This window comes from Lotus japonicus, chromosome 5 (genome assembly GCF_012489685.1).
Source record: "Lotus japonicus ecotype B-129 chromosome 5, LjGifu_v1.2".
Lineage (NCBI taxonomy): Eukaryota > Viridiplantae > Streptophyta > Magnoliopsida > Fabales > Fabaceae > Lotus > Lotus japonicus.
In genome coordinates this window covers 4,195,195-4,218,031 of record NC_080045.1, presented here as the reverse complement: position 1 = coordinate 4,218,031, position 22,837 = coordinate 4,195,195, and the positions used below count along the sequence as shown (strand labels likewise).

The 22,837-nt window shown below is 36.1% G+C and overlaps 2 protein-coding genes across 2 annotated transcripts; both read right to left on the bottom strand.

The window, feature by feature from the left end:
* Nucleotides 1-2,798: 2,798 nt before the first annotated feature.
* Nucleotides 2,799-3,194, bottom strand: LOC130717498 (uncharacterized). The gene has a single exon (XM_057567741.1). The coding sequence runs from the start codon at nucleotides 3,192-3,194 to the stop codon at nucleotides 2,799-2,801; it is 396 nt and encodes a 131-aa protein (XP_057423724.1).
* Nucleotides 3,195-9,167: 5,973 nt separating this feature from the next.
* Nucleotides 9,168-15,937, bottom strand: LOC130718494 (serine carboxypeptidase 1-like). The gene is made up of 9 exons (XM_057569094.1): nucleotides 15,700-15,937; nucleotides 14,340-14,505; nucleotides 12,304-12,411; nucleotides 11,568-11,845; nucleotides 10,845-11,090; nucleotides 10,126-10,232; nucleotides 9,954-10,043; nucleotides 9,631-9,736; nucleotides 9,168-9,539 (listed from the first exon to the last, which is right to left on the bottom strand). Exons 1-9 carry the CDS (start codon nucleotides 15,925-15,927, stop codon nucleotides 9,390-9,392), a joined length of 1,479 nt encoding a protein of 492 aa, XP_057425077.1. The 5' UTR covers nucleotides 15,928-15,937; the 3' UTR covers nucleotides 9,168-9,389.
* Nucleotides 15,938-22,837: the final 6,900 nt, after the last annotated feature.

The following is a 22,837-nucleotide window of genomic DNA, read 5'->3' as shown; positions in this document are numbered from 1 at the left end:
GAACTGAGCTTCTGCTTGGTGTCAACCGGAGTAGCAGAAGGGTTGCACGACGCCATGCCGGCGCGGGCAATGATCTCACTAGCATAAGTGCTCTGACTGAGGAAAAGGCCACCGGCATGCCGAGTGACAGCAATGCCAAGGAAATAACTCAGAGGACCCAGATCCTTCATAGCAAATTCTGAAGCAAGAAGTGCCATAAAGGATTTGCGGAGAGCATGAGAAGAAGCAACAAGGATGATGTCATCAACATATAGCAGAATATAGGCAATGTCAGTACCCCGCCTGAAGATAAAAAGGGAATGATCTGAACTGCTGTGTTGGAAGCCAATAGAGGAAACATAGTCAGCAAACCGCTGATACCAAGCACGAGGCGCCTGTTTCAGACCATAAAGAGACTTTTTCAGACGACAGACATAGTCCGGGTGCTGAGAGTCGCGGAAGCCCAATGGCTGATGCATGTAGACAGTCTCATGGAGATCACCATGCAGAAAGGCATTCTGGACATCCAACTGATGAATGGGCCAGGATTTGGAGAGAGCAATGCTGAGAACTGTCCGTATGGTAGCCGGTTTTACCACAGGGCTGAAAGTCTCGTCACAATCCACACCTGCAATCTGAGACCTGCCATCACCTACAAGACGAGCCTTATAACGCTCAAACAAACCATTAGACTGCTTTTTATGGCGAAAAATCCACATACAGCGAATAACATTAACATCATCACAAGGACGGGGAACCAACTCCCACGTATTATTTCTAATAAGTGCATTAAATTCAGACTGCATAGCGGACTTCCAATTGGGATCGGATAAGGCTTGGTTTGGGTTACGAGGCAAGGGTGAGATGGACGGGTCATCAATAGAGACCGAAAGGCTAAAAGGCTTTTTAGGTTTGGAGATTCCGTGCATGCTACGGGTAGTCATGGTCCGTACGGGTGGTGCAGGTGGGACCGGAGGCAAAGGCAAAGGCGATGGAGAAGCAGGAGGGGAGGCGAGAGCCGGTAAGGGAGGCGAAGAGTCAGTGGGACTCGACGGCGGGACCGGAGGGTCAGGTGGTCGGGATGATACGGTTTGCCAATGGTGGATCAAATAAGGAGGGAGGTCCTCGGTGAAGCACTCATAAGAGGGGGCAGGAGTCAAGGAGAGGTCAGCAAAGGGGAATCGGGTTTCATCAAAAATGACATGCCGCGATATTATAATTTTTCTGTGTGACAAATCATAACATTTATAACCTCTGTGATTCATCGGATACCCTAGAAAAACACACGGAGTCGATCGTGGTTGCAATTTGTTTATTGTAGCTGAAGGAAATAGAGGAAAACATAGACAACCAAAGACACGTAAGTGTGAGTAGGAAGGGTCGCGATGATATAACAGCTGAGTAGGAGAATCATTCTGAAGAGTCTTACGTGGCAAAATGTTCAGAAGGTACGTTGCCATTTGAAGGGCATGATGCCAAAATGAAGGAGAAACTGACGAATGAGCTAGGAGGGTGCGGATCATGTTGTTAATGGTGCGAATTTTCCGTTCTGCTTTGCCGTTTTGAGAAGAAGTGTGAAGGCAAGAGAAGCGAAAAATAAGGCCATTAGCAGCACAAAACCGATGAAAGGATTCATTGTCATATTCACGTCCATTATCACATTGAAGACATTTAATATTTGCTGAAAATTGTGTTTTAATAAGTGTAGCAAGAGTAGTAAACAGTTCATAAACCTGAGATTTCTTGCTGATCGGAAACGTCCATAAAAAATCAGTGTGATCATCCAAAAACAAAACGTAATAACGATGACCAGCAGTACTTAAAACAGGAGACGTCCATAAATCACTATGCAAAATATCAAATGGTCTCAAAGTAATAGTTTCAGATGAACTAAAAGGCAACCGAACATGTTTGCCTAAAACACAAGAGTCACAAACAGAATTAGAACGCGAAGGTTCACAAAAAATAAGTTTATTATTCCTAAGATGGTTTAAAGCCGAGGAAGCTGGATGACCAAGTCGATTGTGCCAGACATTAGAAGCAAGACCAGCAAAAGGAGAGGAACGGGTGACTGGGTAGAGGTCGCCGAGGCTGTTACATCTCAGGAGAGGCATCCCCGTCTTGAAGTCAGACACCGAGAATCCAAATGGATCAAAAGAAACAGAAACATTATTGTCAGTAGTGAGTTGTCGCACAGAAATTAAGTTTTTAATAATTCGCGGAGTGTGCAAGACATGATTGAGTGCTAAAGGTTTGTGAGGGGTAGGAATAGAAGTGTGTCCCGAACCCCGAATTGGAATGCCCTGACCACTACCAACTATCAGTTTCTGATTTAAATGACTTAAATTAGAATAAGACGTGAGAGTACCTTGAGATGCCGCAGTATGGGACGAGGCGCCGGTGTCCATGTACCACGTGGTGTCTGGAGGAGTCAAGGACATGGTGTGCAGGGCAGCAGCGATATCAGTGGGTGCTGGAGAAGCAGTAGCGGTGTAGGCCTGAGGACGCTGACCTAAAACGCCGGGTTGCTGCGGAGTACCCATGGGACGCGACCACTGAGATGTGGGGTAAGGACAAGGAGGCAGGCCCCAAGGGGAAGGAGCCCAACCAGGGGGAGGAGCCCAACCCCAGGGATTCCAGGATGCCTGCGGTGGCGGGCGCCAGGGGGGTGGAGCGGCAGCAGGGGAACCAGAGGATCCAGTATAGCGGGAGCCACCTCTCTTTTTAGGCTTACCAGAACTACCCTGATAGTGACGAGGTGGTCCTGACCCGGAACGGGGGTTGGAGTGTCCCTGATTGCCGCGGTTGGTGGTGCGCTGCTAAGAAGAGTCATCAGAGTCCCGTGGAAGAGAAGCAGAGGTGTGCAAAGCAGTCTGGGAGGCAAGGCTTGACATCTTGGCGAGACCGGATTCCTCTAGGATCAGCATGGAGCGGACCTTGAGGAAAGGAGGCAAAGGCTCGCTCTGACGGATCAGGGTGGCAACACCACGGAAAGGCTCAGTGAGACCGGAGACCAACTGGAGAACAAGACGATGGTCACTGACTGGGGCTCCAACATTCTTCAACTGATCAGAGATATGTTTCAGACGCTGACAGTAGGCTGAAACATTAGGAAAGTCCTCCATGCGAGTGGAGATGAAATCCTGGTCGAGAGCGACAGCACGAGAGTTCTGATTGTCCTCAAACATAGAAGCTATACGGTTCCAAGTAGCCATAGCAGTAGAACCTTTCTCCATAACAGTGGCGAGAAGATCGAAGGAGATGGTGGAATAAATCCACTGTTTGACAGTAGAGTCAAGAGTGGCCCACCGGGCATACGAAGCATCAGTGCTCGCAGGAGGCTCCATGCCAGCCTGAGGAATGATGTGGTGGAGCACTTGAGTGGCGTGAGCATGAGTTTCAAATAATTCAGCCCACAAAGTATAGTGGTCCTTATCGAGCTTGAGTTTGAAAGGGATGTTGTTTTTGATGTTAGGGACAGCAAGTGCGGGATGAAACTCGGGCTTAGTCGACGGCACAGGTGGAGTGACCACAGTAGTAGCAGTGTCAGTAGGTTGTGCGCCGTTTGGAGAGCCAGGGGTAGAAGCCGATGTAGCCATATAACCTGCAAAATAGATTAGAATTTGGAAAAAAAAAATCGTTTTTTTTTTTTTTTTTTTTTGGCTGGCTGGTACGGTTGGACCGGGTTGGGTTGAACCGGTGCGGTCTGGTCGAGCCGGTTGCTGGCGAACCGGGAAAAGAAAAAAAAAACAAAAAAAACAAAAAACTGGTTGTGGTGGGTCGGATCCTAGGAACGGATCTGAACCCGTTTGGCTGCGGCTTGGACGTGGAGGAGGCTACAACGTCGAGCGGCGGCCAAGGAGGGAGGAGGGCCGGTGGCGCGCGTTCAGGTGACGGCTGTGAGCAGCGGCCGGTGCAAGAACGACGAGGAGGAGGCTCGGGCGTGGAGGCGCGGGCGTGGTTCGTTGTGAACGAACTTGGCGGCGCTGATTGAACACGCACGGGAGCGACGGAGCTCGTTGGTTGGGCGCGGTGGCTGTGGCGTGGCCGGCGGCGTGACGGGAGGCGCGGCGGGACTTGGTTGGCAGCGGCGGCGGCTGCACAAGGTGCGGCGGCGGCGGCTGGTAATTGAATGCAAGCGGAAGCAGAGAAAAAAAAAATAGGAAAAGAAAGGAAAAAAAGGTAAAATTAGGTCAGAGGATCTGAGCTCTTGATACCATGAAGGAGGCCTAACTTAACCCAAAAGCTAGCTCAAGAGTTAAGGTTTGCACAACCATATATAAGCAATTGCTTGGCCACATCTCTAGCCAATGTGGGACTCTAACAATATGAGTTACGAATTATGATAATATTGCACAAGCTGAAACCACAAAAGCATTTTATACAAATGATAAAATTGAATTAACATGCTTTCAAATTTTCTTATGAATTTGCATGATCCTATCTATCTTTCTTCTACATGATGAATACCAGATGTAGAAATACAATTCTAAAATGGAGAGATTCTGTCGTGCTCAAAATTCTTACACAGAACTCCCAGATAATGCATAATTCAGTGGCTAATTAGAGAAGAGACATCATCATAAGCATACAACCTTGCAAATAAAGGTTCAAGCAAAACAGAACTAAGAAATAATAACCAAAGAACAACAAGTCAAGTTAAAAAGATAGTCTCAATATTCAAAATCTGTAATGCAATCACTACCAGCATCAACGACGAGGAAAAAGAGGAAGTGAAGCAAAACATTGTTTGAATTCTATTTAAGAACTAAGAATCAATGAAAGTTCCACAAGTTGTTGTAATTGAAATTATATCATGAAGAAGCATTAGACGATCATGCCCAGTAATTAAGTAAATAACCAACTACACATGAAGCAAGATAATGGAACAACTCAAATCGACTAGACATCTATAACTACTATAAAGAGATAGCATTTTGGCTACTATTCACATAAGGGTTTTTATTCAATGTGATGGGGTGCACCATAAGAGAGTAATTAATTACTTTTGAATCCGCTTTTTGATCAACTTTTTCATGAATGTTTGAGTTTTATTCCTTTTTCATGCACTTTTTTCAAGTTTTTACTTTTTATCTTCAATTGTGCAGTGTAAAGTAAATGGATCACTTTATGGTAAATGGATCACTTTATGGCAGAGTTTACTTTTCCGGAACCTTTTTATGGTATAAAGTGACTTAAAATGTGTTGTCATTGAATATGGCTTGAAAAATTTGTTATATAAGTGTGTGATTCTGTGTTTTCTGAGGCCAAGCTCATCACTAGCAGCATCATGCAGTTTTGACTATTGTTTTAGTTTTTTAGATGACAACTACCCTTATTTTTGGGAAATTTTGTAACTCCCTCTTTGAATGGAAGATGAATCCTTTGGTCTGCATCTCTTCTTTGTAGGCGTGTATTGTCTGTCTGTGGAACTCATGTCAGGGCCATCTCTGGTGTGGTGTTAAATCAATACGTGCTGAATGATATGCTGCACTGTTTCTGGTTCAATGTTGGCTTGTACCATGGGATTGAATATGCTGCATGGTTTCCACTTTTACATACCCTGTGTGTGGGATTTATTGTTGATTGGAGGGGAATTTTTCTACTAGGTGGTTCATGACAGAAGGCTTCTTAATGCTGGACAGATAGGTGGTGCTTCTATTTCATGGTTATCGTTGATTTGTATTCCCCCCCCCCCCTCCTACTTCTCCTTATAATTTTGGTTTTTGCATTGTTGTGGTTATTTTTAGGATTGGGATATGGAGACGTTGCACTCCAAGTACTCGACCAAAGTACTAACCAAAGATGTTTTAGAGTTTGTGTTATGACCAACCAAAGTTCTGGAATTGGATGAAAGCTAAGTGCAAGAATTTTAGTGCGTCCTTGTGTGATTGGATTTCAAATCCAAGGAGTTGTGGACTACCTCTGAATTCCTCCTTGATTGAGCTCTGCACTGGATGTCCCTGGTCTGGAAACTGAAAAATCATATTTGTTTCAGGCTACTGTTATCACTCTTTTTGAAGGTATGTGTATTTTTATGGGGCAGTACCCTTGCTCTTCAGATTTCTCAACCTATCAAGGCTGCAATGATCTTTGTGCTTTGTGCAGTAGTATGTGTTGTCAAGTGGCCTATGATGAATAAAAGTAACTGTTGGAAATATATTACGGTTGTATTCCTGTCTTGTACATATATAAACATGCATTTAAGTTTGCTATGACTGTTACCATGTTCCATAAGGTAAAATCTATAATATAATTTTGATTTTGGACTTCCAATATATAAATGTCACAATTTCTGATAACCATAGCAGATTGGGGATTGCATTCAGTATTCTGGGCTTCTATTTTTTCTGATACTGGTTGAGGGGTGAAGGTGTGCAAGGTTGCTAACATTATATTGGAGAAACAGAATGTGGAAAGTATTGCAGGAAGTAAACAATTTTGATTCTCTATGTATGGTTCCAGCTATTAAATTGCTATGCGTTAGTACCATTTAACCACAATGCAGGGGATTATTTTGTTAACTATATGAAACATAGGTGATGGGAGCATGGCTTCCTTAGTTCATTAGTGTGTCCTTATTTGAACTATCTAATAGCTTTGAATTTTATTTCTATTCTATCCCTCTCTTCTCTCATGTATTAAGGGTTGGGGCACCCATTATGCTCCCTTAATACAATTCTTTGGCTTACCCTAAATTTGGTCTTTGATTTGAGATTGCTTTGTCACTGGAAGAATTTTGCATGTCGCTGGTTGTCTCAATAATCTTGTTCCAGTTCAATGTGTAGAATCATAATGTGTAGAATCATAAGAGAAATTTTCTTTGAGTGAACTTTGTTTTGATTCAAATTCTAAGTAGAATTCTGATTGTAAGCAACGTTGCTTACTTTGACTATGTTCCATCGATATATTGCAGGCTCTGTTGCATGGGTACGGCTGTTTTGGCCGCGTACCCGTACGGGGTACGTACCCGGTACCCGGTACACTGTGGGTACGTACCCGGTACCTACCCGTTCCAAAAAAAAAAAAGGTTCCTGGGCTCAAAATAATGACGTTTTGCCCCCTTTTTTTTTTCTGGCTCAAAACGACGTCGTTTTGGCCTTTATATATTTTTTTTCTGCTCAAAACGACGACATTTTGCCTTTTTTTTTGCATAATTTATTTATATTTAAATATTATGTATATTTTATTATATATTATATTTAAAAAAATATGCATATATCTAACGTACCCGTACCCCTATTTTTTCAAAAATCGCGTACCGCGTACCCAATACCGTACCCGTACCGGGTACCGTACCCGTACCCGTGCAACACAGATTGCAGGTTATAATTCATTCACACATCCTTCAATAGTGGCTTTACTTGCAGCTTTGTTATCTGTTGAGCCAGTTAGAGTTATTGGAGCTGCTAGGCTTGTACTTTGTGTCATATTAGATGTTATGTATTCATTAATATTCTTTTTCTCTTTACCCCCGCCCCCTTCTGCCTTGTGATATATATAGTATGAATTTCCCTCATCACCCCAAACTTTTTTTTCGCTTTGCAGTTCCTTTTTCTCTAAAATTTTATGCCTTATCTTACAAGGGATTCCTGATATTCGGTAACCAAGGTTCCATCTCCTCTGTTGCACCATTCTCTTCTATGTATTTTTTGTTTATTTTAGTTTTCATTGTATTTTTCATGCATTAAGTCTGTTACTTGTTCTTATTTCTTTTCTGAATTTTGGTTTCGGTGGAGCAGGTGTGTAATTGAAAGTTATAATCAAATTTCTTATTAATATTAATTGCATTTTTTTATAATAAAATTAATTATGTTTTGTGTCTATTTAAATAATATCATATACATTTTTTATTTCGTAAAAAATAGTATCCGTGCATCGCACATGTAACTACCTAATGAATCACATCTTTACCCATTTTTTATTAATTGCACCCAAATTCATGATGCATGTAGCTTAGTTTTTGTTTCATTAGCACATTTTGGATGTTTATGTTTGGCTATTTCACAGTGAAATCCCAAGTCACAAACAAAGGGGCCAACAAACTATGCAAAGCAAGAAAAAGGAAAGGAGAAAGGACAAGAGTTAGCTATGAGAATTGACTTTGGTGAATGTTTTGATGTTATACCTTTCCATTCATTTTTATTTGGTCACTCACGTGACCTTTTTTTTTTGTTCCTTTTTGTTTTTAAATAATAATAATAATAATAATAATAATAATAATAATAATAATGAGGAAAAGAGGGGGGACAAAATTGTGTGTTGACATATGTGAACGAAACTATCATCATCCAAAAGCATATCAAACTTCATTAGAGCATTTCGTCAAACACTTGAAATGCAAACTTAATTATTTCGCTCTCTTTTAGAAAACCATGAAGCAGTAATTATGTTTAGATTTCAATTGATTTTTCAGAACAGATCAGGTGACAGGAAATATGCATCTAGGGATGTTGATTCTGATGCAAAATGTAGCCTAAATAGACGATGCTCATGCAATATGTTCACAGCCAAATAATTCAATCATAATCAACTAGGCTCTTATAAGATGCATTTGAATCAAGGGTATAACTACACCATGAATATTCTAATGATAAAAAAGTTTGCCTAGACAGATCATAGTATTTCATGCAGTGCCAGAATCTAGCGTGTCAAAAAGGGAACAATTCATTTTCGTGACAGAGAAAAAAGTCACAAAATTCAATAACTCTTAGGAGGTTTTTGATCTCCACGTGATAAAAGGATAGTTAACCAGAAATCAATATGATAAAGGCAACGAAATGTGATGTTCAAACTCAATTTTGAATGCTTATCAACAAAAAAAACTCTCAATTTTGAATAAAATATAAAATTGTCAATAATAAATAAGTCCCTTATCCCTTGACTAATGTCATGACAGAAAAACTTTAGTTTTAATAATAATGACGGCTTATGCAAAAATAGTTAATGAGGAACTCAAAAGGGGATTGTTCCGAATGCACGAACAACCCACACATGAATCAATGGTCGTTTAAACATGAGGGAGAATGCCCAACATACATCGGTTACTAAAGCTGAAGCACAACAAAAATAAGAATTGTAATATTGTCCGTTACTACCCTGATTCCTTTCACATTATAATGCAGTTGTTGGATTAAGGGAAGGCAATAATTGTTTTACAAATAATTTCTATAAACCAAGCTACTGGCCTAATGAAGAACCAAGATTAGATTCACACAATTTGCAAACATATTTACAGCTTTTGGGCATTTGACTAGTTTAAGTAAATCCAAACAATCATGACATATTGATATTAAGAGCACCATTTGACCACCAGAGCCTTCCAATCATGCACACAAAGCCTAAAATGTTTTTATATGAAAATCATCTATCACATTTCCACATCAATTTTAAGCATATACCAAATAGTCTTAAGAGGTTAATTTAGGAGGAAGTTCTCCACGAAGAAAAGAAGTGATCATGGTTAGTGCCCTCTTTGGCTGGTAACTTGGAACCATGTGACCAGCTCCTCTTACAGTAACAAGTGTAAGTCCTTTGTACCCAACTACATATCCTCCAACCTATATATATGTTGTACGGTGTCAGACGTATAATATAAAACCATTCAAATGACTGGTAAGTTCTGAATACAAAGTAATGAAGTTTCATTACCTCATTGCCAGAGCCCCATGGACGCCATGTTGTTTCCACGTGAAGTTTCAAAGAATTCACAGAGTATCTTGATGATGTTATGGGAACGCGACCATCTGTGTCGCCACTGCATTATTGAACAAAAATAATGAGTGACATACATGAGATATCATTGACATATTAGCGAGATATAGATGCACTTGTAAAATCTTATTGATGTTATTATATGTGTTGTAAATATTGTTATGTTACAAAGATATTGGTGTAACTATCAAAATACGGTGTCTTCACGTGATAATGTCTTTCATGTAATGAAGCACATTCTGAAGCTTAATGTAAATCACCTGTATATCCAGGTTCGTAGAACACTACTTGATATTAACCGTTTAATAGTGGGTAGAATAGTTGCCGGGCTATCTGTCCATGCCACATTGCTGAAAAGAAGCATTAGACACATTAATTGAGGAAATAAAACGAATTGTGGTGAAGAAAACATAACCATTGAATTGTGTGTACCCGCAAGGTGACCATTTTGTGGCTTTAGCATGAAGAGCCTCTTGAACTTCAGGGAGATTTAAGTAGGTAGTTGTATAATCTTCAGAACAAGGGTTAAAGTCGCTTCCCTGTAATGTTGAGTATGTAAAATTTTCTAACTCAGTATTTATGAACATGATAGAATGGTCTTTGTGCTCCTTATTTCTAGGAACTTTGCATTAGTTTGTATGATAATTGGTAAGTAATATTGTTGTCAATTTTGACTTTATATATTTAAGTTGTTATAAACGGGATGATTGAAGTTATTTTGATATATGATGAAAACTTTGCTCTTATTTTGTTGTAGCTAATAACATTTGGACTAAGGGAAAATATTAGGTAGATAACCAACTTAACATGAAAGAGGATATATGAGAGGCGAAGGAAGATAAGAGAAGAGAGAATTGATAGATGTGATATATGACCACATGTGATTAGGAATAATGATTTTAAGAGAAAACGTAGGTGTATGAGATGTGATTACTGTTGGACTATTTTAAAATCAGGATTGCTTGAGAAAACTATCAAAGTCAAGAATGAAAACGAATGCATTTAGTGCACATTGGAAAGTTCTTTCACAATTTATTTTAAAGCTAAAATCAATCATATATGTGGATAAGTTTGTGAGTAGCTTCTAGATGACGCTATAGAATTGATTCTAAGAAAAATTAAACACATCCAAAATTTAGCATGCAACTTACCGAGTTGGTGGCAGAACTTTCTGTTGAATTGCAAAGTGGAGCATATATGTTGTATATGTCAATATTTCCCATCTCAGTATCTGCTCTATTTGTATATTTGACGCATTCACTTGTAAAGTTGGAAGTCTTAAAGTCGCAATGCTTTTCAATTCCTTTACGAGTTTCATCAGAGTTCAGACCATGCGTCCAGAAATAATCATACATTCCCTTGTTACAATATTTATCATCAATCCAGCCATTTCCAATCTGCACTAAGAATAGAAAAATTTGAGAACAAATAGCATATTCAATAAATTGTACACTGAAAGATTTTGTTAGAAATATACTATAAAATTATTCATGCCCACATCTTCACTAAAAAACTTAGGTTTTTAGTATAATTGATTCATGGCATGATGATATTAGACTCTCTATGACCAAGTAATTGTGTGATAGAAATTGCGACCACAACATAAAAGGTTTATCAATCCCCGCTATTGCAACTACATCAACTTGTATTTGTTTGCGATTCAACAACATAATCGCAAGCACAACTGTTATTTAAAACCCGACAAAGTAGAGTTCAATCTGCCTATTATTCTAATAAAAAATTGAATTTGAACACAAGATCTTGAACCTATGCATTTTAAGCCAGCTCGAGGGGCATATTATAAATATAATATAAACAATTCATGAACAGATTTTTGAACAATTAATTGATTTGTGACAGGTATGACGACTCACCGCTATCCCTTTCAAATTGATTATCGGGTGATTCTTGTCTAGCTTATTTTTTGAGAGTATAATGTTAGCAAGCTGAGGGACATAATGGCCAGCATAGCTTTCACCGGTTATGAACAGGTCTCTTGTTTTATACTGTGGGAATCTCTCCAGCCAGTGAAGAAGAAAAGTGTATGAATCTATAGCTGTGATGTGGTCACCAGTGTTTGAGTAATCTGATGAATTGTCTGAATATGAGAAGCCAACTCCTGCTGGAGACTCAAGGAATATAACATTTGCCACTGCCAGTTGTAGAGCGAGCTCATAAGTTATGAATCACAACAATGCAAACATAAAAAATCAAAATTGAATGTGAAGATATTGAGTTCGTTTGTGTTCACTTAAAATTAATTGATTTCAAAATTGAATAAAAAAACCAATTTTATTTTAAAATATTTTTTCAAAAAGAAGAAATTTAATTATATTTATTTACAAATATTAAGTTGTTTTTCACTTTAAAATCCACTAGATATAATTGATTATTCCAAAAGCTACAAAAAATAGTTTAAAGAAATAATTAGATTTTTGTATCAAAAATTCATATACAAACAATTCAAAAAGTGCATAAGTGATTATTTTTTAAATTAAGTAATTATTAATTTTAGGAAATATTAGCAATGACAAGCAAGGTTTTTTTTGATAAGCCAATGGGTGCGCAAAGACAAGCAAGTGCATTTTCATTTAGCTAGAGCATGCTTACCATTGTTCCATGCGTATTTATTTCTGTAAAGAGTTTTTCCATCACTGTTGACTCTAAAAGGTCCTAGTTCTTGCATGGCTCCATACCCAAAGGAAGAGCACCCTGGTCCTGTATATCATATATCATATATATATATATATATATATATATATATAAATATATAGGCAAAGAGATGCATTAATAGAAATATTCATTGTGTCAACATTCTCTAAAGTGTACTCAAATACAATATTAAGCCTCAATGCTTAGATTGCATGCTCTAAAGAAAAAAAAATATATAAAATTTAGAAAATTATAAGATAACAAATGAAAAATTAGGAAATTGAGTTTTTTTTTTTCTTCGAAAAACACAGCATAAACACTACATTTTTTTTTTTTGCCAAATTTCTCCTCTATGAATTTGATCCTTGAATCGTTTCATTCGTAGCTCATATGTCCTTCAGTTTTTACCACTTGAGTTATCTTTTAGGGAGAACAAGAGGGAGATTTGCAGAGAATTATTTATTATTACAATGTAGTCATTATAATATTTCATTAATTGCATTTATAGGTCATTTTAAGAGTTTAGTCATAATAATAAATAAAAATTAATTAATTTACTCATTTTTATGAAGATTATTGTTTTTTTTAACGTTTGCTAACATTATTGATTTTTTTACAATTTAAGATTATAGTTAATCTTCTATTATCTTGTATATATCTCTAACATTATGATGAGCGTATAAATAAATAGACAAGGATTAAATTAAAATAAAAAATATAATTAACAAATAATAGTGGATATTACCTTAAATTTAAAAGTGATGATGAATAACTGAAAATGAAAAAAAAAAAACCCTAAAAATATGAAAGATTTTTGCTCAAGAATTTGTAGTATCATGGTTGGTGGCAGACATGACTCATGGCTTTCGTGTGGAATTCCACTAAGTGTATGATGCTAATGTTCTAGTGCGTTGGTTGATAATGATTGATGATTAATTATTTTTTTCTTATCACGTCTAAAATAATTGTGGATGGGAATTAGCATAAAAAAAAGCTCATAAATCATCTATATCTTGCCGTGTTTGACTATGGAATATTGGTGGGTAGATGGGTCATAAGAATCTGATGATTATTTGGGCAAAAAGAACATTTTCAAATAAGCATTTTTATAAGAGGAAGACTAAAAGAGAACCAGATTAAGAAATCACATCTAGACACAAAGCCTCAACGGCAGAAGATGAGGGAGCCTCAAAACACTATGTTGATGAGAACCATCTCTATAGACTTGTCGAGCTAGCACATCCGCTGCGTTGTTTTTCTCCCTTGAGACAAATAAGTTGCGCATCCCAATCACGACCCATTGGACCCAATAAGGCTCAGACTCGTCAGCATATTAATTAGATTCTTGTGTTTTTCTTAATTACATTTATTTAGTATTGATATATTTATCTAACAATTATACAGTTTCACGTAATAAAATTATGAAATAAATATACACCTAGGAATTAAACTTATAATTATCGTAAACTAGTACTTTTCCAACTTCAAATTTTAACATGATAGTAAATATTAATAAAAAAAATCAAAAATGGGTGAACATAGAATTTAAATTGTATGCGGTCACGACCATTTCTTTAATTTAAAAGGTCACTTTTTTATTTAGATTAAACCTACTCGCGATTACAAAAATCAATGATTTATAATAGTGCGGGAGGGAGCTGCATAAAACCTCTATTAAACAAACTAGAGTAATGTTTCATCCACACCTCTCTTTTAAGGTGGAGAGGTGGAATGGTGAGAGAGATAGGAAGAAAAAAAAAAGTAAGAGAGAGAAAATATGAAATATGATAGATGATAAGATGAGAGAGATAGAAATAAAAAGAGGTGGAAATGAAGTGTTTAAAAAATGAGGTGTGGATATATCATTACTCAAGACTCCTATAAATAAGCACATATGTGATAAGCACAATATGTGACCATTCAGTTTTGTGGTCAAAATCAGGCTAGAAAATCATATGCATGCAAAAGAAATGTATTGTGTATTCTAGAGTTACCTCCATTTAGCCATAGAACAAGAGGGTTGGTGGAAGAATTATGAGGTGACTCAACAAAGTAATAGAACAGTGATCTTCCAGCTTTAGCATTCACTGTAACGTACCCTGCATACTGATCAAAATCCACTCCAGGTTGTCCCGGCAAAGCCTTCACCTTATCAGCAACCTTTAATGACACGAATCAGGAAAAATAGGTAAATGCGGCAAAAATTTGATACATTAACTAAAGCGCCAACTAAGCTTTTTGTCCCTGTATAATAGATGAAGATTGGCTTTAGTTCATCACCTAAGTAAAGTTTTAATTTAGTCCCTAATATTTAAAAATACTCCAATTTTAGTTCTCGCCGGAGGTGGTGATCCAATACCGTTATCACATGTCTTCACCTGGACCTACGTGGAATGATCACGTGTTTAATGAGGCTAAAATGTCATTTTGAATTAAATTTTATTCTCCACTTATAAAATTATGAATTAAAATTACTAATTATTAATTAAAATTACAAAAAACATCATACTAGTCTCTAATCTATAATTCTTTATCTTCTTGAACATTCCAGAAATCACTCTCTCTTTCTCTTTGATGGGTTTGCTGGAAAGCTAGAGGAGAAGAAAGAGCAAGGTGGGAGATTGAGATTGAGTTTGCTGGAAAGAGGAGAAGAAAGAGCAAGGTGGGATATTGGGTTGCTGATATGGGTCTTGGGGATGGAGGTTGAGCTTGGGTCTGTTGTGGAAGAAGGAGTCTAACGCTTTCGGGGGTTCTTAAGCTATTTCTTGGAAATCAATTTTGTTTTCTTAAAAAGTTGATGAATAAAATCATTTTTTGTTGCTAAAAAAATGATGAATGAAATTAAGTTTTGTTGTGTAAAAATGTTGAAGAAGATGGAAAATGGGATAAAGAATAACAAGCTTGGTGATGAAGATGAAGATGATCATTTTTTTATGAATATGATGATGAAGGTGAAAAATAATTAAGACTTAAGAGTTTTTTATTTTATTTTTAATAAATTGATAATCAAGTTTTTTACAAATAAATAAATTAGTAATCTAACTTTGAATTGAAAAAAAAAGTAAAAAAGAAATCCACATATGCCACATTAAACACGTGTTCATTTCATGTAGGACTGGTGAAGACATATATATAACAAGTCTTCACTCTTCAGGCTCCACCTCTTGCGATGACCAAACTGAAGTATTTCTTAAATTTAAATGATTAAACTCAAACTCTTTACTTTGATGAAAGACCAAACTCATATTGGGACAGAAGCTTAATTAACTTTTAATTAAAATTAACAATCATTAATTGAAACAAAGCAATACATAAAATTCAGGGTACAAAAATAACATTTAAATACTATTCTACCTGGGTCCGTCCCTGCTGTTCAACATGTGCCTCAGAAAAATATTGATAATTCACACCATTAACACCATCTGCAACACTCCATGCTTCTCCATGTGAAGGCTTCATGTGAGACCTTCGTGACTGGATGAACTTGTAGAGATATTCATCTTGTTGGTTGGCGTTGCATGAGATGGTGAAGTGGCACACCACCACCAACGGCAACCATAACAATGATTTTGTTGACAACATTAGTGTTTATATTGAGATTGTTGTGCAATACTCATCTTAACTCTCATTTTATATGCTATATATAATTACAAGATTTTGTGAAGGCAGTGGTTCTGTAGACAAAAATATAGATAGAAAAATAACAAAAACTTAATGCACACGTAGTGAATGTGTCTGTGGATCACGTCTGTATCCAGTCACTTATGAAAAATATATGAAAGTTTTAATAAAAGAAAAAATTTGATATCAAACTCTCATAGAAATTTATTTAAATAGGAATTTATTCCAGGAAAATCAATTATTGAAATTAATATGCCCAAACTATTCCTCTATATTTCTATTTTTATGAATATAGATATGAAAAATATATTACTATATTTCTTTTAAAATTGAAAATAATTTATATGTATTTCACACATTAGTTGTTAATTGTTACTACCTCCGTTCCTTATTAATTGTCCACTTTGGAGAAAAAAAATTATTCTTATATATCTGTTCTTACATGAACATGGAGGTCCTTCCTCTAGGGTTTATGGTAGTCATTGTTGAGCATAAAAGAGAACTTGTTTTATTCAATAGGAGCCTAGCCTTTTATAGTGGGGCTTGACTCTTGACCTAAATATTACATTTGGGCCTCATCTATAATCTATTGGGTCTTGTGGGATATAAGCCCGTCGAAGGTCCTGGATACATAACTTGAGGTACATACTTGTTATCCTAAGTGGGTCAGTCTAGTGCGTCTTGCTAGCCCTTGAGGATCCGTCGGTGAGGACTCACCAATGTCCTATATGGCGAGTCTTGTCCACAATCTGTCCACTTAGAGTTTCAAAAGAGCATTAAATGATGTTTTTCCAAGAAATGCCATTGCAAGAAAAATAAATGAGGAAAGATATATAAAATACAATATAAAGGGTGAAAGAGGAAAACAAATAATATTTTACTGAAAATTTAAAAAAATTAATTGCACTCCTTAATATGTGTGTTTCTTATCTCTGAACAGTTAAATAAGAACGGATGTAGTAGTAATTAATTGGTTCCTTCATCACCAGGGTTTGAAACCTGACGACCCTTCACCATTCAATACCCTTCATTTTCCTTAGCTCACCTAGTGAGCTACCCATCTCACCCGAATTCATTCATTGATATTAATGTATTCATATTTTTAAAAGAAGTTGCATGTCAGTATCCTATTCTATGTTATTTTAAAAAATGTTTTGTATATATTTTAGATTTTTTAAGAGAAATCAAATTGGAACCCTAAACAAAATCATATGTGTTGTCAATTTAGACCGGTAAATATGTTCACGTCATCTCACTTATCATAGTGTAATTGTTAATATGATTTTTTTTTGCATTAACTTCTCTCAATCGCAGTCTAATGCCCACGCCACATTCTCACAAAGCAAATATTCAAATTAAATAAAAAACTTGATAATCTTAGCCTTCTTCTTACTTCAAAATCCAAGGAATGCGATACTTCTTCAAAAACTTCATTAACTCAATCTTATAAATGACAAATTGAAACTCACTCGACCATTACAAGCAACCCAATATATTCTTGTATTATACATTTGTGTTGTCGTAATTGAGTTGCTAAAGAAGCCACATCCTCTTTATTTTTCTGCCTTCTTTTTCTAAATAATATTGTAATAGAGAAGACACGTTAAGTAATCCATATTGAACTGTACTTGGACACTACCCGTCGCATCAAATTGGGAGCACTTTGAGTTCTTTCTTTCTTCATTTATTTGCTATTATTTGTTAGTCTTTATTAGTGAAAAATTAGAAACACTTTTTGAACCAAACAATATCTAAAGTGACATAGGATGCGTATGCTATGATGATAAAGGCACCCGTGGGACTCCATCATGTTCCTTCCATAATTCATATTTCACACGACATTATTGTATAAAGTTACATAATCATATTTCGTCTTCCTTTTTATATGTATTAAACATGTAGAGTCATGTGAATATATATAAATAAATTGATGGACAGAATTTTTCATGTGACAATATCATATGACATGAAATTATCCATTCTAGGATATGAGTGCTTCATGCGTTTTACAGTCTTGTAAGGAAAGATTTGGTTAGTTAATGTGCCGTATCGTTTGGGATTCTGAGACAAGGACTATTGAATGGACAGAAGTACAGAACATTATCAAACACGACTTGCCATTTAAGAATGAGCTGGCTGGGCTGTCACATCTTACTATGAGTGTTTTATGCCAAATAATATGTTGTAGCCTGTAGCCTTGTAGTTAGAACGTGGGCCTATTAGCGTGATCCAAACACTATTTCGCACACCCCCAATTCATGGATTAGTTGCAAATCTATGATGCCCAAGACTGTAGTACCTTTTCTGGGTCGAATGAATACAGCCCATGTCTTAATATGGACAACAATGTTCATTGCCCATGTTACAAAAAATACATTGTAGACAAAAATGAGATTGATCTCGATAGCTCACCTGGAAAAGAGTTGGCAGGGTTCGAATACTACCAATAATCTTGGGGTAAGTTAGACCATCTCTCTCTCTCTCTCTCTCTCTCTCTCTCTCTCTCTCTCTCTCTCTCTCTCTCTCTCTCTCTCTCTCTCTCTCTCTCTCTCTCTCTCTCTCTCTCTCTCTCTCTCTCTCTCTCTCTCTCTCTCTCTCTCTATATATATATATATATTCATGTATAATAGAAGCAAAATAAGAACTATGCACCCTTATAAGTTATAAGGGCGCTTACAAGCCTAAAACAACTGGAGACAGTCAGTTTTGAAGCATGCTTTCCTTAAGAGCTCAAATGAAGTTAAGGGCCATAACCGGAGGCAAAACCTCTGCGGGTGTCAATGTCGTTGCTCGTCCCTAGCTAGCAACGCAACCAAAACCTGCCAAGCTCAACGGAAAGACAAATGCATCAAAATTAAGCTTAGCGACCTCCCCAACATGACAACACAAAGTAGGTAGAAGAGTAGTCTGAGGTTGAAGTACAAGTCGAGACACTACCAATGAGGGACGAGGCCCGCAAACAGACACAAAATCTTCTCCAAAGAAACCCTTAATCTGCAAAAAAGCAAATTGTTTCTTGTCTCCCAAATACAATATAAAATAGCAAGGAAGGAACCAATACCAGATGAATCAGTAGATGCCAAGAAACGGGTCGTGAACTCACGCATGGGAAACTCACAATCAAGACGAAGACCAAGGGGAGAAGCAAACCACACCCCTTTGTTCACAGAATAGAACAACAAAGCACGACGAAATCACTCGAGTTGTGAGGCATAAGGACCAATTTCCAAGTCTTGATGATGAAGCTTAGCGTGCACCAAGAGAAAATCTAAGCAAGCTCACCAACCTATTTCTTTGCACTAAGGAATCATGTTAGATTGCCATAGTTTTTGCCAGAGTCTCACAAGAAGGGCCACATTGATGAGGATGAACTTATAATTATCTCGACCTCGTAGAATAAAGCATGTTTGGAGTATGAGGCGAACATGACAAATCCGCCTGATGATGCAGTGATAGAGGGATAGACAAAATCATCTTAGTTGTATGAGGCTAAAAAAGATGCTCAATATATGAGAGACTTGTTCCACAAAGAAGTAGATGGTGTATAAAATCAAATTAGAAACCATATGAATTCCTAATTCTAAGACCACCTAATTCTGTAAAACAAGGGGATAGCCATTCGGAATCCAACGATATCACCAATCTTAACGGTCATATCATTACCAATATTTTAGAAACCACCCGCGCAAAAACTCAACTAGACCAAAGAATACTTGACCAAACATAATTACGACGATACCATCGCCTATAACATATTACCATTTTAAATGTATATACAATATATGAAAAATGTGTTCATATAATCAAGAATGATTCAATTATTGAGTGTGTGTTTGGTTCAGCTTCTGAAACGTGGATCTGGGTCTCAAAAATGGATCTGAGTCCAAAACGTGGATCTTCCATGCTTTGAAGATGTTTGGGTACCTCAATCTGAAAATTGATTCAAGATCAAAACGTGGATCCAGCTGATGCAAGCAAGAGTAACTTCTCCATCAAATACAATCGATTCTCCATTATCACGTGAAGGTGGGCATGGAAGAATTTCAGTTTTTCCTATTTGCCCCTTACGAAGTCTGGTTCATGGAAATTTTGAAAAACACAGGAAAAAAAACCCGAAGAGAAAGTGGTAGTCACCGTTCAACCCAGCAGAGAAGAGATGAGGTGGCACTAAAATTGTGGACCCTAATTATATTAGGGCCTGTTTGGTTTGAGAAAATATTTTCTATTTTCATTTTCTAGTTTCATTTTCTGAAAACAGCTTTCATTTTTAAATTTCTAAAGTTAAGAAAACATGTTTGGTTAGACGTGTTATTTTCTATTTTTGAAAAGTAAAAATATTGAAAATGTGTTTGCATTAACCATTTTCAATAAAACAGGTATGAACTATATTTTGTAAAAATGTGTTTGCGTTAACCATTTTCAATAAAACAGTTATGAACTATATTTTGTAAAAATTTAAAAATGAAATTTATTACTAAGAATACATTCATATTTATGAGATTAATTTTTATACACCGACGGTGTAAAAAGTTATACACCATCATTCAATCATAACCTTCCATTTTCTATTTTAGATATTATTAAATTTAAAATTAATTGTGAGCTAACAAAATGGATGGATGCGATTGAATGATGGTGTAAAATTTATTTACACCGTCGGTGCATAGAAATTAATCTCCATATTTATTATGGAACACTTTATAAATTAAATAAAAATGTTTATTAAAGGTTGATATTTTTCAATAAATATAGTGTTTTATTCCCATTATTTTAATCTGTGCAAGACTACCTACCCACAAAAAATCCGTGAAGAGTCCATTCACTCCCTAGCTTTTTTATTTTTGGTCAAAACTCCCTTGCTTTATACATTCTTGATTCTACAAGAGCAAAAGCATTTTCATGAAAAAAGAATCTTTCTTTCAGGAAGTGACAGATTGACGGTGCTGGTCCATGAAATTTTTTATTTCTGAAATTCGGTGTGTGCTTCACCAGAGTAAAATGAAAATTTTCCATTTTTTTTTTATGGACAGTCGGAGTCGAACTCACGACAAGAAAGTCAAGTGAATAAAAAAGAACGGATTTAAAACAAACTTTTACCTATTCACAAAAATGCCACCGCGTCTTTTTCATTTCCATTTCCTGAGACTTTCAACAGAAAACGTAGAAAACGATTTTTTTTTTATTTTCAGATTTCCACCTATTTTGGAAACATTTTCTTTAAAAACATTTTCAAAAAAGTTAAGTAAACGCATTTTCTATCTAATTTCTCATTTTCTTTGAAAATGAAAACAGGAAATGGGTAAACCAAACAGACCCTTATATTTTCATTATTCACATGATAAACTTGAATTAATTTTTTTTCAACAAAACGACATTTCACTTGAAAAAAAAAAAGACTAATAGCTGGTGATAACAAACTTAAAATTATATTACTTATTTATGTGAATTTTTTTTCTGAAAGTATTTCCTGAACTTTTTAATAAGTTCAAATATCTCTTTCATTTTTTTTAACGCAAATATCTCTTTCATTAAAATCACATATATATTAATTGTCTTTAAACTTTAATTATTCGATTAAAATTAATTTTACATTTTTGAATTTCTTCTACCAAAAGTTCATATATTATCATTAATTTTACATTTTTGAATTTCCTATACCTAAATAAAAATTGGTACTAAGCATGTGTATATTTATTATGTGTACCCATTTTGGTCATTACGCATTCAAAAACAATTCTAATCAAAATGACCCAAACGAAATTCTATTACAAAATCACATCTCTAGTAAATGTATTCAAACATAAATCACGTCACTCAAACTCACGTTTATCATACTCAATTCTACCAGATCCAATTCTCCCAGATTCAATTCTACAAACGCTGATCCAAACACACTCTGAATGTTGATCATCATGTTAATATTACACGATTCAATGATTGGAATAGTTGACCTCTCATCCATAAAAGTTATTATGTGCACACACATAATATATGAGAATGTAGGAAAAATTATAATCATTTGAGTTAAGATTAAAATACGTAATTTTTTTTTAAAGTTACATCACATCTTTAAGTGATAATGTATATTCTAAGGAGTTGACATCGGCAACCCATGAGAATACAGTATTTCAGTACCCTTTTTTTTTTCTTCGAATTCTGAGGGCAAACGCCCAGAGAACTAAACAAGCCTAGCTAGGGGATGGAAATCCTATATTTCAGTACTTTAGTTTCAAGTCACGAGGTATTTAGAATTTTGGACATAAGAGTACCGGACCCCCCCTTTTTTTTATCTTGCCCCAAAATAAGAGCTGGGTTAGGTATGTCCAAAATAAAGCCATATACATGCTGACAAACAATAGCCCCACACGCAAATTGTCATCATAGTTCATTAGTTCTTTTCTTGTAAACCTTGTCTCATTTAATGTATTAAGTGTTTGTTTTATCATGTATGACTGAAATCAAGTTAAAATGAAGCAACTAATTGGTTGCTTTTAGGATATCAGAATCGATTTTGGCTATACTAGACTGAAAACCAAACTTACAATTAGTAGCCATTTTGAACTGTTATACTAACATCATATTACTACTGTTGATCTATAATGGTTGTGCAGTAGATGCAATTTCTGACCAAACAGGTTATACTTCATATACACACATGATTTTCTATATTACCCTGCTTTTGTAGCAATATGAAGGTAATTAGGTAACATGTCTTAGTCTCATGTGTTAGCTTCTGTAGTGACCTCTATTTAACTAATTGATTCAATGCCGTCATGTCTTGTAATTACAAGACAAACTTCGTGGGTTGATATATAGTCCAATTGGTTGTCCACTCCCTAGCTATATGGCATAATTAAGAGCACGGTGATTT